At 36.5% G+C, this 14,560-nt stretch overlaps 1 protein-coding gene across 1 annotated transcript in view; it reads left to right on the top strand.

Annotated features, from left to right (window-relative positions):
* Positions 1–12,314, top strand: part of LOC122729607 (GTPase IMAP family member 8-like) — a 29,728-nt gene extending 17,414 nt beyond the window's left edge. Inside the window, 2 exon segments of the mRNA XM_043968571.1 lie at positions 5,839–6,477; positions 10,486–12,314. Coding sequence (XP_043824506.1) covers positions 5,839–6,477; positions 10,486–11,159 — 1,313 coding nt within the window. The 3' untranslated portion in view covers positions 11,160–12,314.
* Positions 12,315–14,560: the final 2,246 nt, after the last annotated feature.

Raw genomic sequence — 14,560 nt, 5'->3', positions numbered from 1 at the left:
GGTTGGATCAGCTCACAGCTCCACCAACAATGCATTAGTGTTCCAATTTTCCACAGCCTCTCCAACATTTATTATCTTCCTTTTTTGTCATTTTAGCCAATCTGATAGGTGTCAGGTGGTACCTCAGAGTTGTTTTTAATTTGCATCTCTCTAATCATTAGAGATTTAGAGCATTTTTTCATATGGGAATAGATAGCTTTGGTTTCTTCATCAGAAAACTGCCTGTTCATATCCTTTGACCATTTCTCAATTGGGGATGACTTGGATTCTTATAAATTTGATTTAATTCCCTATATATTTAGAGATGAGGCCTTTATCAGAAGCACTGGCCTCAAAAATTGTTTCCCAGCTTTCTGCCTCGCCTTCCAATTTTGGATGCATTGCTTCTGTTTGTACAAAAATTTTTTAATTTAATATAATCAAAATCATCCACTTTGCATTTTATAATACACTCTATCTCATGTTTGGTCAAAAACTGTTCTCCTTTCCAAAGATCTATAGGTACACTATTCCTTTCTCTCCTAATTTACCTATGGTATCACCTCTTATGTCTAAATCATGTATCCATTTTGGCCTTATTTTAGTATAAGGTATAAGATGTTGGTCTAAGCCTAATTTCTGCCATACTATCTTCCAGTTTTCCCAGCAGTTTTTGTCAAATACTGAGTTCCTATCCCAGAAGCTGGAGTCTTTGGGTTTATCAAACACTACATTACTAGTGTCATTTACTACTGCATTTCCTGAGCCTAGCCTATTCCATTGATCTACCACTCTATTTTTTAGCCCGTACCAGATAGTTTTGATGACTGCCGCTTTATAGTAAAGCTCCAGGTTTGGTACCGCTAACCCACCTTCCTGTGAATTTTTTTCATTATGTCCCCGGATATTCTTGATTTTTTGTTTTTCCAGATGAATTTTGTTATTATTTTTTCTAGCTGTATAAAATAATTTTAGGTAGCCTGATTGGTATGGCACTGAATAAGTAAATTAATTTAGGCAGTATTGTCATTTTTACTATATTAGCTCTGCCTATCCATGAGCAATTGATATCTTTCCAATTATTTAGATCTGATTTGATTGTGTGAAGAGTGTTTGGTATGTTCTGTTCATAGAGTTTCCTGGGGTTTTGTCTGGCAAGTAGACTCCCAAGTATTTTATATTACCTACCGTTACTTTAAATGGAATTTCTCTTTCTATCTCTTGCTGCTGGACTTTGTTGGTCATGTATAGAAATGCTGATGATTTATGTGGATTTATTTATATCCTGCTACTTTGCTAAAGTTGTTAATTGTTTCAAGTAATTTTTGACTTGATTCTCGAGGATTCCTTAAGTATACCATCATATCATCTGCAAAGAGTGATAGTTTTGTTTCCTCCTTGCCTATTCTAATTCCTTTAATTCCTTTCTCTTCTCTGATTGCTAAAGCTAACATTTCTAGAACAATATTAAATAATAGGGGTGATAATGGACATCCCTGTTTCACCCCTGATCTTATTGGAAGGCCTCTAATTTATCTCCATTGCATATAATACTTGCTGATGGCTTTAGGTAGATACTGTTTATTATTCTAAGGAAAGCTCCCCCTATTCCTAACTCTCTAGTGTTTTTATTAGGAATGGGTGTTGTACTTTGTCAAAAGCTTTCTCTGCATCTATTGAGATAATCATTTGATTTTGGTTGGTTTTCATATTGATGTGGTTGATTATGTTAATAGTTTTCCTAATATTGAACCAGCCCTGCATTCCTGGTATAAATCCCACTTGGTCATAGTGTATTATCCTGTAGTGTATTATCACTTGCTGTAATCTCCTTGCTAATATCTTATTTAAGATTTTAGCATCAATATTCATTAGGGAAATTGTCTATAATTTTTCTTTCTCTGTTTTTGCTTTGCCTGGTTTTGTATCACCACCATATTGTGTCATAAAACGATTTGGTAGAACTCCTTCTTCACCTATTTTTCCAAATAATTTGTATAATATTGGAATTAATTGTTCTTTAAATGTTAGGTAAAATTCACCCGTAACCCATCTGGCCCTGGGGATTTTTTCTTAGGGAGTTCATTAATAGCTTGTTCAATTTCTTTTCCTAATATGGGTTTATTTAAGGATTTTATTTCCTCTTCAGTTAACCTGGGCAGTTTGTATTTTGTAAATATTCATCCATTTCATTTAGATTGTCACATTTATTGCATACAGTTGGGCAAAAATATTTCCTAATTATTGATTTGATTTCCACTTCATTGGTGGTAACATCACCCTTTTCATTTTTGATACTGGTAATTTGGTTTCTTCTTTCTTTTTTTAAATCAAATTAACCAATATTTTATCTATTTTATTGTTTTTTTCATAAAACCAGCTCTTAGTTTTATTGATTAATTCTATAGTTTTTTGCTTTCAATCTTATTGATTTCTCCTTTAATTTTCAGGATCTCTAATTTAGTGTCTATTGGGGATTTCTAATTTGTTCTTTTTCTAGCTTTTTAAGTTGCATGCCCAATTCATTAATCTCCTCTTTCTCTTCTTATTCATGTAAGCATTTAGAGCTATAAATTTTCCCCTAAGCACTGCTTTGGCTGCATCCCATAGATTTTGGTATGTTGTCTCATTATTGTCATTCTCTTGGATAAAATTATTGATTGTTTCTATGATTTCCTTGTTTGGGCCCATTCATTCTTTAGAATGAAAATTATTTAGTTTCCAATTGATTTTCATTCTACTTTTCCCTGGCTCTTCTTACATGTAATTTTTATTGCATCATGATCTGAGAAGGATGCATTTACTATTTCTGCCTTTCTACATTTGACTATGATGTTTTTGTGCCCTAATACATGGTCAATTTTTGAAAATGTGCCATGTACTGCGAGAAAAAGGTATATTCCTTTCTATCCCCATTCAATTTTCTCCAGACATCTATCATGTCTAACTTTTCTAGTAATCTATTCACCTCTTTCACTTCTTTCTTATTTATTTTTTGGCTAGATTTATCTAATTCTGAGAGGGGGAGATTCAGATTCCCCCACTAGTATAGTATTACTATCTAATTCCTCTTGTAACTCATTTAACTTCTCCTCTAAGAACTTGGATGCTATACCACTTGGCGCATACATATTCAATAGTGATATTACTTCATTATCTATAGTACCTTTAAGTAAGATGTAATTTCCTTCCTTATCTCTTTTATGAGATCTATTTTTGCCTGCACTTTGTCTGAGATAAGGATTGCTACCCCTGCTTTTTTACTTTAGCTGAGGCATAATATATTCTGCTCCAGCCTTTTACCTTGACTCTGTGTGTATCTCTCTGCTTCAAATGTGTTTCTTGTAAACAGCATATTGTAGGGTTCTGGTTTTTAATCCACTCTGCAATTCGCTTCCGTTTTATAGCAGAGTTCATCCCATTCACATTCACAGTATTATTACTGACTGTCTATTCCCCTCCATTCTATTTACCCCCCTTTGTACTTTTCCCCCCCTTCTTTCACCCTATTCTCTCTCACCGACGTTTACTTCTTACCCCTGCCTCCCCAATCTGCCCTCCCTTTTTATCACCCCCTCTCTTTTCTTTACCCTTTTCCTCCCTTGCTTTTGTCCTCCCTTCTATCAGTCCCCCCTTTCCCTTCCCCTTTTGTTTCCCTAAAGAATGAGTTAAGTTTCTTTATCCCAATGAACGTATATGTTATTCCCTCTTGAGTCAAATCTAATGAGAATAGGGTTGAAACCATGTTCCCCCCTGCTTTCTTTCCTCTATTATAATAGGTTTTTTTCCACCTCTTCATATGATATAATTCATCACATTCCACCTCCCTTTCCTCTCCTCCCCATAGACTCCCTTTTTATCCCCTTAATTCTTTTGTATCATCACATCAAAGACAATTTATATTTATACCCTCTATGTAAAGTCCTTCTCTCTGCCCAAATACATTTAGTGTTCTTAAGAGTTCTGAGTATTATCTTCCTGTGTAGGGATATAAACAGTTTAACCTAATAGGGTAACTTTTTTTTCCCCTCTGTTTACCTTTTTAAACTTCTCTTGAGTCTTGTATGTTGAGATCAAATTTTCTATTCAGTTTCTGGTCTTTTCACCAGGAAAGATTGAAAGTCCCCAATGTCATTAAATGTCCATCTTTTCCCCTGAAAGAAAATGAACATTTTTGCTGGGTAATAGATTCTCGGCTGCAATCCAATCTCTTTTGCCTTCCGGAATATCATATTCCAAGCCTTGCGGTCCTTTAATGTTGAAGCTGCCAGGTCCTGAGCATCCTGACTGTGGCTCCATGATATTTAAATTGCTTCTTTCTGGCTGCTTGGAGTATTTTCCTCCTTCACCTGATAATTCTGGAATTTGCTACAATATTCCTTGGAGTTTTCCTTTTGGGGTCTCTTTCAGGAGGTGATCGATGGATTCTTTCAATGATGATTTTAGCCTCTGATTCTATGATATCAGGGCAGTTTCTCCTTAATAATTTCCTGGAATATGGTATCTAGATTCTTTTTCTGGTCATGGCTTTCAGGCAGTCCAATGATTCTCAAATTGTCTCTCCTCGATCTGTTTTCCAGATCAGTTGTCTTTCCAATGAGGTATTTCACATTTTCTTCTATTTTTTCATTTTTTTTATTCTGCTTGACTGATTCTTGGTGTCTCATGGATTCCTTATCTTCCAACTGTCCCACTTTAATTTTTAAGGCATTGTTTTCTTCAGTGAGATTATGCACCTTTTTTTCCATTTGGCTAAGTGAATTTTTAAGGTATGTTTTCTTCAGTGAGATTATGCACCTTTTTTTTTGCATTTGGCTAAGTGAATTTTTTAAGGTATTGTTTTCTTCAGTGAGATTATGCAGCTTTTTTTTCCATTTGCCAAATGAATTTTTTAAGGCTTTGTTTTCTTCAGCTTCCTTTTCCTAAGCTGCTGATTCTTTTTTCATAGTTTTTTGTTTTGCTTTCATTTCTCTCCCCATTTTTCTTCTACCTCTTGCAATTGATTTTTAAAAATCCTTTTTGAGCTCTTCCCAGGAAGGCTTTTGTTCTGGTGACCAATTCACCTCCCTTGTGAGGCTTCAGATGTAGACAATTTGAGGCTATTGTCCTCATCTGAGTTTGTGTTGGCTTCTTCCCTATTGATACAGAAGCTCTCAATGAGAGGGCTCTTTTTTGCTTCTTACTCATTATTGCAGCTTATTTATTTATTTTGTAAGTTGAGGTCTGGCTCTGGGGGCACCAGGGTCCCTGTTTGGGGCTTCTTGTGCAGGTGTATAGGTGCTGTGTGACCGGGCTTTTACTCTGGAGGCCTTTTATGGGTGTGTGGAGATGCCCCGCCCTGCACTTCCTGTATGATTGTGCTAGGGCCACCCATGCGCCAGACCCCGCGTCTGATCCCGCTGTTCGTGGCCCTCTCGGCCGGTGCAGGTAAGTTTTTCCACTGTCCTTGGGCCACCAGATTTTGAACCAGGTTCCGGAGCCTCATTGTTCGGCTGTGGCCCGCAGCTCCTGCTGACTTGCTCCGACCCCCCTCGGCGCTGGGTTGCTGCCCTGCGCTGGGCCTCCCTTTTGGCCCGAGTCAGACCGACCTTTTCCTGAAGTCTTCTAAATTATCTCTGGTTGGAGGACTGTGTCTCTCTGTCTCTTTGCAGGTTCTGTAGTTTCAGAATCCGTCCAGAGGCTTGATTTAATGTTTGTTTTGAGGGAACAGAAGGAGAGCTCAGGCAGCTTGCTGCTTCCTCTCCGCCATCTTGGCTCCGCCCCTCGGCTTCTAAAACAGAGAATGATTAAGTGAGGCCCACTGGTCAGATCCCAAGTACTGCCTAAGTTCTGATAAACATGTCTTTTTTCCCCTAATAGGCTCTGGGCACATGATAGAGCCCAAGAAGAACAACGAAATAGATGAATTGAGGATTCTTCTCGTGGGGAAACATGGTTCAGGGAAAAGTGCTGCAGGAAACAGCATCCTGGGCAGGTGTGTGTTTGAATCCAGGCTCAGTGAGCAGCCAGTGACCCAAGTGTGCAGGACAGAGCAGCAGATCTGGGGACAAAGAAAAATTGTGCTCATTGACACTCCAGATATTTTTTCCCAAAAGGATTCCCAGCAAGAGCTCTGCCATCTCTCCTCTCTATGCTCTCCAGGCCCACATGCCCTCCTCCTAGTGACTCCACTGGGCTTCTACACAGAGGAAGATGAGACAGTGGTGAGGAACATCAAGAAGGTTTTTGGAGAAGAAGCTTTGAGGAAACATGTGATCATTCTGTTCACCAGGAAAGAAGACTTGGCAGGGATGGACCTGATGGAGTTCATAAAGAAGACAGATAAATCTCTTCAGAGTCTTATTTGGGACTATGGATTTCAGTACTATGCTTTCAATTACCGAGTCACAGGAGAGGAGGAACAACTCCAAGTGAATGGGCTTCTGGAGAAGATCGACAAAATGGTGTATGACAATGGCGGCCAGCATTGTATCCTTAGGAAGTCTACTATTAGACCTGGTAGGAAAATAAAATGTAGAAATTCTAAAGAAGAAGGGCTGAGGGAAAAACAAAACAAAAATAAATAGATAGATAGATAGATAAACAATTTTTTTTAAAAAAATAAGGGCTGTGGGAAGGACTAGAAAGGATGAATACACTGTAAGGAAGTATTTCCAAAGGAAACCTTTAGTTTTCTTATAACTTTTCACCAATATCTTCCCTGCCATTACCCTCTTATAGTCTGTATCCTATAGTTTAACATTTCATTATGTCTTGTCCTCTGTTATTTTATAGTCATTTTATGTAGATCAATCTCAATCCTTTTTTAAATTTAAGTTTATGGAATAAAACAAGGATTTTCATAACATAGTACAATAAAAAAGATGATTTTATATGAAACTACAAATCTACTATGCACAATTGGTTATTCCTTTCAAATATACAACAGAATCATTATGTAAATTTCTTTTTTCTCTTACCTTCCCTCCACCCTAAAGATAGATACCATTAGACCCAAATAAGTATATATATATACATATATATATAATATGTTTGTGTGTATATATATACACATATATATGTGTAAATTATTCTATACATACTTCTATTTATCAGTTCTTTCTCTGGATGCAGATAACATCTTTCTATGTCATGTATAGTTAATTTGGATATTAAATAACTTATTTACTCAAAATTTTTCTTAAAACAATATTGCTTTTACTATATACAATGTTCTCTTGATTCTGCTCATTTCACTCTTCATTATTTCATACAATTCTTTCCATGTTTTTCTAAAATCATTGAGCTTATCATTTCTTATAGCACTGTAGTATTGCATCACAATCATATACCACAACTTGTTCAGCCATTCCCTAATTGATGGGTATCCCTGAAATTTCCAGTTCTTTGGTATTACACTTTCTTGTTCTAGAACTTTAGAGCAATTTTCCTTATTAATTCCTTGTAATATTGTATGCAGATTCTCTTTTATCATAACTTTCAGGTAGTCTAACAATTCTTATATTATATCTCCTTGATCTGTTCTCCAAATCAGTTGTATCTTTCAGATTCTTTTCCATTTTCTCTAGCTTTATTATATCTTAGTGTCTTACAGCATCATTTGATTCCACTTGACCAGTTCTAGTTTTGAAGGGGTTATTTCCTTCCTTAAGATTCTATATCTCCTCTTCTAATTGATTAATGTTTTTTCATAATTTTCTTGGATTTCTTTTATTTTTTTTTCTATTTTTTCCTCATTCTTTCTGATATTTAAATGAATCAGATCTTCTTTTATGCCAAGACAGCTATCAATGGTTGGTTTCTTTTTCCTTTGCATACTAATTTTTACTTTTAATTTCTCTTCTTTTTTTTTTTTAGCACCTTAATATTATTGTTACTATCAAGCTTTAATTCTAAGTTGTGGGTACTGTTTTTCTAGGTCTCAAGTCCTCCTCACTGTTATTTTCTGAATTATGTCTGGAGTTTCAAACTCAGGAACTCCTCTACTAAGCCACAGTTAGGTTCTCCCAACCACACTGTACCAAAAATGTTCTTGCTCCCCATGGTATCACACTCATGCATAGGTTTTGATATGTTGTCTCAATTTGTCAGTCTTTTAAATGAAATTATTTTTTCTATGCTTTATTTAACCCACTCATTCTTTAAAATTAGGTTGTTTAATCTCCAATTAGTTTTTAATATGTTACCTTTGTACTTAATTAACTACAATTTTCATTGCTTTATGATCTGAAAAGGATACCTTTTTAAAATTTCTGCTTTTCTGTTTTTAACTATAAAATTTTTATGTACTAATATATTGCCAATCTTTGTAAAGGTATCATGAATTTGTAAGAAAAAATTGTTTTTATTTCTCTTTCCCTTCCATTTTCTCCAGATATCTATCATATCTAGTTTATCTAAAATTCTTTTAATTTCCCTCTTTCTTATTTGTTTATTTTTGTTCAGAATTATCTAATTTGAGAGGGGAAGGTTAAATTCCCCTACTATTATATTACCAAAGGGAAATGTCTAGAAAACATTTTGGACTATTATTCCTTAACATTTTCAATTGTACTAAAAATGAGTTTTTAATTCTGCTTCTATAAGGTAAGCCAGGGTACTAGTATACACTACATATGATTATTCCATCTATTTTCTCACAGTAGCATCATTAAGAGATTATAACCAAACACTATTATTATTATTTCAAACACAATGATGATAACCATATTGTTTCAGAATCTGCTATAAAGCTCTTAGTCAACTGTCCAAGATGCCAATAATCCTAATGGAATATACTAACCTTGTAATGCTGTTTCTCCTGAGTACATTGGGTCAGTCAGTTAGTCAATAAGCATTTACTGTCTACTATGTCCAAGCATTGCATGAAGCACTGAGCATTAAAAAAGGCAGAAGCCATTCCTTGTCTTCAAGGAGTTATAAAATCCAATGAAAGCTCACATTGGGTATGGTGTAAGAGAAATGAGAGAGACTCTCTCTCTCTCTCTCTCTCTCTCTCTCTCTCTCTCTCTCTCTCTCTCTCTCTCTCCATGGCTTCTCCATGAAGCATTTTTAAAGTTTAATATGCATCATTTAAATTTTCTCCATCATTTCTCAAATTTAGACAATCAAAACAATAAATATAATCCTGATTTGTAGTATTTGCTGATTTTAGAGTTATAAATACATGGAAATTTTTAAAAATTTATTTTATTGATATTTTGTTTTTACTCCATCATAGTTATAACCAGTATCCCTCCCCCCTACTTCCCAGTGAGCTTTCCCATTAAAAAAATATTTTAATATTTGTCACGTAACAATGTTTGCATATAACAAATATTTCCCATGTAACAAAGTTTTAAAGCGCAATAAAATCATGACAAGGGATTGATACATTTGAAAAGTAAAAGAAAACATGTGTAATGGTAAATGTTTATGGAACCTGCCCACCACCTCCATGAAGGGGTGGTTTGGGGATGCCCTTTCATATCTCTTTGTTCAAGTAATGCTTGATCTTAATAATTTTATTGCATTAACCTTTGATTTTTTTTTGACCTGTAGTTCTTTGATTTGTGGCATTGCGGTCATTATGCACATTGTTTTCTTGGTTCTGCTTACTTCGCTCTGTATCAATTCATATAGATCTCTCCATTCTTTTCTGGATTCATCGCACATATTATTTCTTATGCAACAGTAATATTCCATACATTTATATACCACAATTTATTTAGCCATTCCTCAATCAATGTGCATCTCTTCTTTTTCCAATTCTTCATTACCATAAAAAGGGCCTCTATAAATGTTTTGGTGTATATGGGGACTTTCTTCTTACTGATAGCTTTCTTGGGGTATAAGGCAAGTAATGGACTCTCTGGTACAATGGGTATGGGCATATTAGTCATTTTATTTGCATAATTCTAGAAATTTGGTTGGATTCTTCTACATCTCTAGCAACAATGTATTATTCACACTAAAAATTAATGATTAGATCTGTTTGCTTCAAAATGGCTCTAGCATAGCCCAGAATATATGTATTTACAAATACATATATATTATGTATGCAATCCATTTCTATATGCACCCATATATGTTTATATATGAACATAGAAAAATAAATGTGTATATATGTGTATGCACACATACACATATATACTTGTGTGTGTGTATATATGTGTATATAGAGAGAGATTTAAACAGAAACAATTTCTCTCTGTGTCACTCTTTGTCTCTATCTCAGTCTCATACAGATACACATATATGGGGTGGTTCGGTAGGAGGGAAGAGAAGATCAACACAATTGGCATTGTTCTTTGGAGCATCAGGGAGAGCCCTGGAAATGGGGAATAAAATGGATGCCATTTTAGGAGAACAAGATGTTGGAGGACTGTCTTTTGTTTTTCTTTGTGTCCTCAGTGCTTAGCACAATGTTTTCTGCATAATAGATGCTGAATCAATGTTTATTGACTCAGTGACAGTGACATTCCATGATAGGTCATACTTATTAATCCTTCATTTTTCTTCCCATAGATATACTAAGCCTCATCATAGTAGGAAAGTGTGGGGCTGGAAAGAGCTCAACAGGTAACACTATTCTTGGAAGGAAGGAATTTCTAACCAAAATTGGAGGAGAACGAGTCACCAAAACCTGTGAAAAACATGTAAGGACCTGGAAAGGGAGTACTGTTGTAGTTGTTGATACCCCATCATTTTGCCTTCCATCAGAGAGTGAAGAAGATCTCTACAAACAAGGAGAAGAGATCCTTCGCATCCTTACCTTGTCTCAAGGACTCAGAGTTTTTATTCTGGTGCTTCGGCTGGGCCGGTTCACTCAAGAAGATGAGAAAACCATTGAAGAATTAGAAGCCGTATTTGGAACAGAGATCACCAAGTACATGATTGTGCTCTTCACTAGGAAGGATGATCTAGAGCCTTATACAATAGAAGATTTCATCAAGGATTTTGCTAGTACACCTCTTCAAAAGCTGATTAAACAGTGTGGATCCAGATTTTGTGCTTTTAACAATAAGGAAAGTGGCCCAGCCCAAGAAAAACAGGCAAATGAGCTTTTGGAAATGGTTAATGAATTGGTCTTCTGTCATGGAGGCCACGGATTTACCTTCAATACTGTTAACCTTGAGGCTTACGCCAAAAAAATTAAAAATCACCAAAAGAAGCCAAGGAATATACTGCCATGGAAGTAAAATTTATAATAATTTCATTTATTTTTCAACTCCTGGAGTACCTGAGAATCCAGTTAAAAATAATACTGATCTTTACATAGGACCTTAAAGTTTTCAAAACTATTTACATATGTTAACGCATATGATCCTCACAACAACTCTGTGAGGTAGGTGCTATCATTATCACTCTCATTTTACTGAGGAGGAACCTGAGGCATAGATAGGTGCCTCACCTAGCTTTACTTTACTTTAAGGTAAGGTAGACTAACCCTAAATGACTTTCCCAAGATCATGCAGCTAGTAAGTGTCTGAAGGAGGATTGTACACAGGTCTTCCTGATTCCTATGCTCTATCTGCTATGCCACCATTCCCTATATACAGTGAAGATCTTCCTCGGGCCAGGCAGATAGAAAGCTGTTTGTCTGGAGGGTCTGGCATTTAAACTTATACTGCATTTTTGATGCTTCAACTAATAAGTAAACATGATGAGTGAGTAAGTAATCACTACTGGATGTGATCTCCAGTCAGTTGTAAAAGTAGAATGAGTTTCTGAGGCTAGAGTACTTCCTTTCTGCTTATCAGCATTTCTGACATCCTTCAAGACTCAGCTCTGTCATTACCTCCTCTGTAAACTTTTTCTGGACCCCCCTTGGATTTAGCAGTTCTTTTCTCCTCCAATTGTCTAGGATTTTACTTATTTGTCTGTATATTTCCTTGAGTAAAATATAAACTGCCTTAGGGTAAAGTCTAGTTTATATTTGCTTTAAGGACTGAGACCTCATTAGTCAGTCCCTACATTCTTCCCATATTATTTTATTTATCCCTTTTCTAATAGTGATCACCCTGGCCCCCCACTGACTGAAAGACGAGTATATTATATTTTATTCCTCTCACAGGGGACTTTTAAGGCAACTTCCCTTTAATACAATTAAGGGGGATTAGGAGGATCTAGATTCTCCACCATGAATTTCAGCTCCTCCTGAATGTATTCCCTCAACTTAGGGGTCCCCTGAACCCCTGTTACATTTAACCCCACAATAATCTTATTAGCTTTACAAAGGGAATATTTATCTGTTTTTTTCTTCTTGTTTGAGGTTTTTCCTTTGTGCTCTGATTCTTCTTTCACAAGATGACTAATGTAGAACTATGTTTAATGTGATTGTGCATATACAACCTATAACAACTGCTTTCTGTCTTGGGGAGGAGGGAGGGAAGGGGGGGGAAATTTGGAACTAAAAATCCGGTGAAAAACAATGTTGAAACTATCCTTATATGTAATATGTAACTGGAAAATAATAAAATTATGATTATAAAAAATGAATATTTATTTTTAAAGATAGCAAGAATAAGCAATAAAATAAATATAAATGAGTTCTCAATACCTAGGAGCATTATACCATACACACACACAGCACACACACGGAGAGGGAAAAGGGGTTAAGTTCATAGTTTAGCTTAGTTCCTATATAGTACAATCCCAATTTCAAAGTTCAAAACTCCCCAATTGGGCTTTAGTCTCAGGCATTCTGTTTCCTTAAGGCTTCCTTACTGGACTAACTGGTTGCATCCCTGGCCTAAAATGTCGCCTTCATGTTCCCGTGCTTGAATCCCTGGGGTCCTGTCATAATTCCACCACCCATTCCTGGAATCAAAGTGTACAAATAAAACAGAATAAAGCAAAACTCTAACCCCAAACCTCATTGCTGAAGGCCACAGGGTAAAAGAGGGATAGATGAGAAGGTATCATTTTCCCTCACCCAATTAGATCATAGCACTTGCACTGTGAGAAACCTTCACCCTCTCTTGATGCCAAAGAAAGTTAGTGTTCCAGTCTAGCAGTTTTAAAAGATTCTGATAGTTTTAGCTCTGTAACGATTGGAATGATGCCACCTGCTGGAGACTTACTGTAGAAAAGCTCTGCCCATGAGTGAAGGTCTCTGAGGGCAAGACCCTGTGTCTTTTCTTTGGCATCAGGAAATGACGTTTGCTTGTGGGTGGAAGAAGGGGGAGCCTGGTGCTCTGACTCTCTTTCCTGAGGACTCTGATGGAGAGGGAGCTAGAAATGCACTCTCCCTTTAATAAGATAGATGAAGTAGGCCTTTCTCTCTCTCTTTACCAAATTCTTATTTTCCTTAATAAATGCTTAAAAGTCTAACTCTTGCTAAAGCTTACAATTTATTGGCGACCACGTCATTAGATATTTTAGACAGTATAGCTAGAATTTTAGCCTCAATAAGCCAATGAAAAAATGCTATTGCCACTCATGTTAGGGGACAACAGAAAGTCTTCTCCTAAAAGTATGGTGCCTTGTTCTTAGATGGTCTTGGCATGTGCAAAGCATGGATTGCACTTACAACAATCCCTGAGTCAGGCAAAGCAATTTTGTAATTAAAAGTGCATAAACTTTGTAGGGTGAACTTCCTGAAGAGCACTAACTCACTCGCCTCCCTTTGCTATTTACTGCTCTATTCTCTCTAGATTTTTTTCCCAGCTCCTCTTTCCAAGAATTTGGACCCTTCTGACTTCCATGGCTCCTGTTATATGGAAAGCTCTGTTTGTCATGTGCTTGGCATCTGCCACTTGTCTTCTGCCATGCTTAGTCTGATTTCTGGTAATTCTCTGGTGTGCAATGGACTGGTACAGTCTTGTTGGTAGGCTCAAATTTCTATTCGTATTATGGCCTGTGTGATTTCCCTATGTGGGGAAAAAGTGGCAAGTCATCATTTCTAAAGACTCTCAGGCTGTCACTATGGGCCTCACTGAGCAACCAGGAGCCTAGAAGCTCAAAAACCAGACTTCAGGGGTTTCTCTGTTGGGGCAAGAACAACTACAAAATGTTTCAAAATCAGCTGTCCTAGGATGGGTCATGCAAGTGTTCACTAGTCCCAGATATTCCTTCAGCTGAATAGAATGTTGTGGAGTTTTCCCCATGCCATCATTATTCCAATAGGATACATTTTCAGTGTGGCTGTGGCATCAGGGATGATAGTGCTTAGCTGGGCACAGACTTAGCTCATTTCTTTTATCCTATGGTGAATCATTGACTTTTCACCAGGGTTCTAGATTTTTGTAGCATTTTCTCTACCATTAGTATAGTCAAATTCTCATCATTTTTATTTAAATCTTACTGCCATTCATACTTTCTCAGAGTATGGTATCACTGGTTCTACCCAGCAGCCATTGCTGCAGATACATTGACTAACTCTATACTCCTGTCTTTCAGTTACCTTGCCTTACTTTTTCTGACAAGGGACACATTTACCTCTGGGTGTTGTATAGGAGTGGGCTAAGTCCCATAATATCACCTGGCATGTTTATTTGGCTTATCACTCTCAGGCAGTGGTCATAACTGAGCATTAGCATGGTTTTCTTAAAGACTAGTCCTGTGTTTTAGACCTTGCCTTTAAAAATTGGACTAATTG

Source organism: Dromiciops gliroides, chromosome 5 (genome assembly GCF_019393635.1).
Source record: "Dromiciops gliroides isolate mDroGli1 chromosome 5, mDroGli1.pri, whole genome shotgun sequence".
NCBI classification, from domain to species: domain Eukaryota; kingdom Metazoa; phylum Chordata; class Mammalia; order Microbiotheria; family Microbiotheriidae; genus Dromiciops; species Dromiciops gliroides.
Note: the sequence above shows the minus strand (reverse complement) of the source record. Positions and strands in the feature narration are given on the sequence as shown.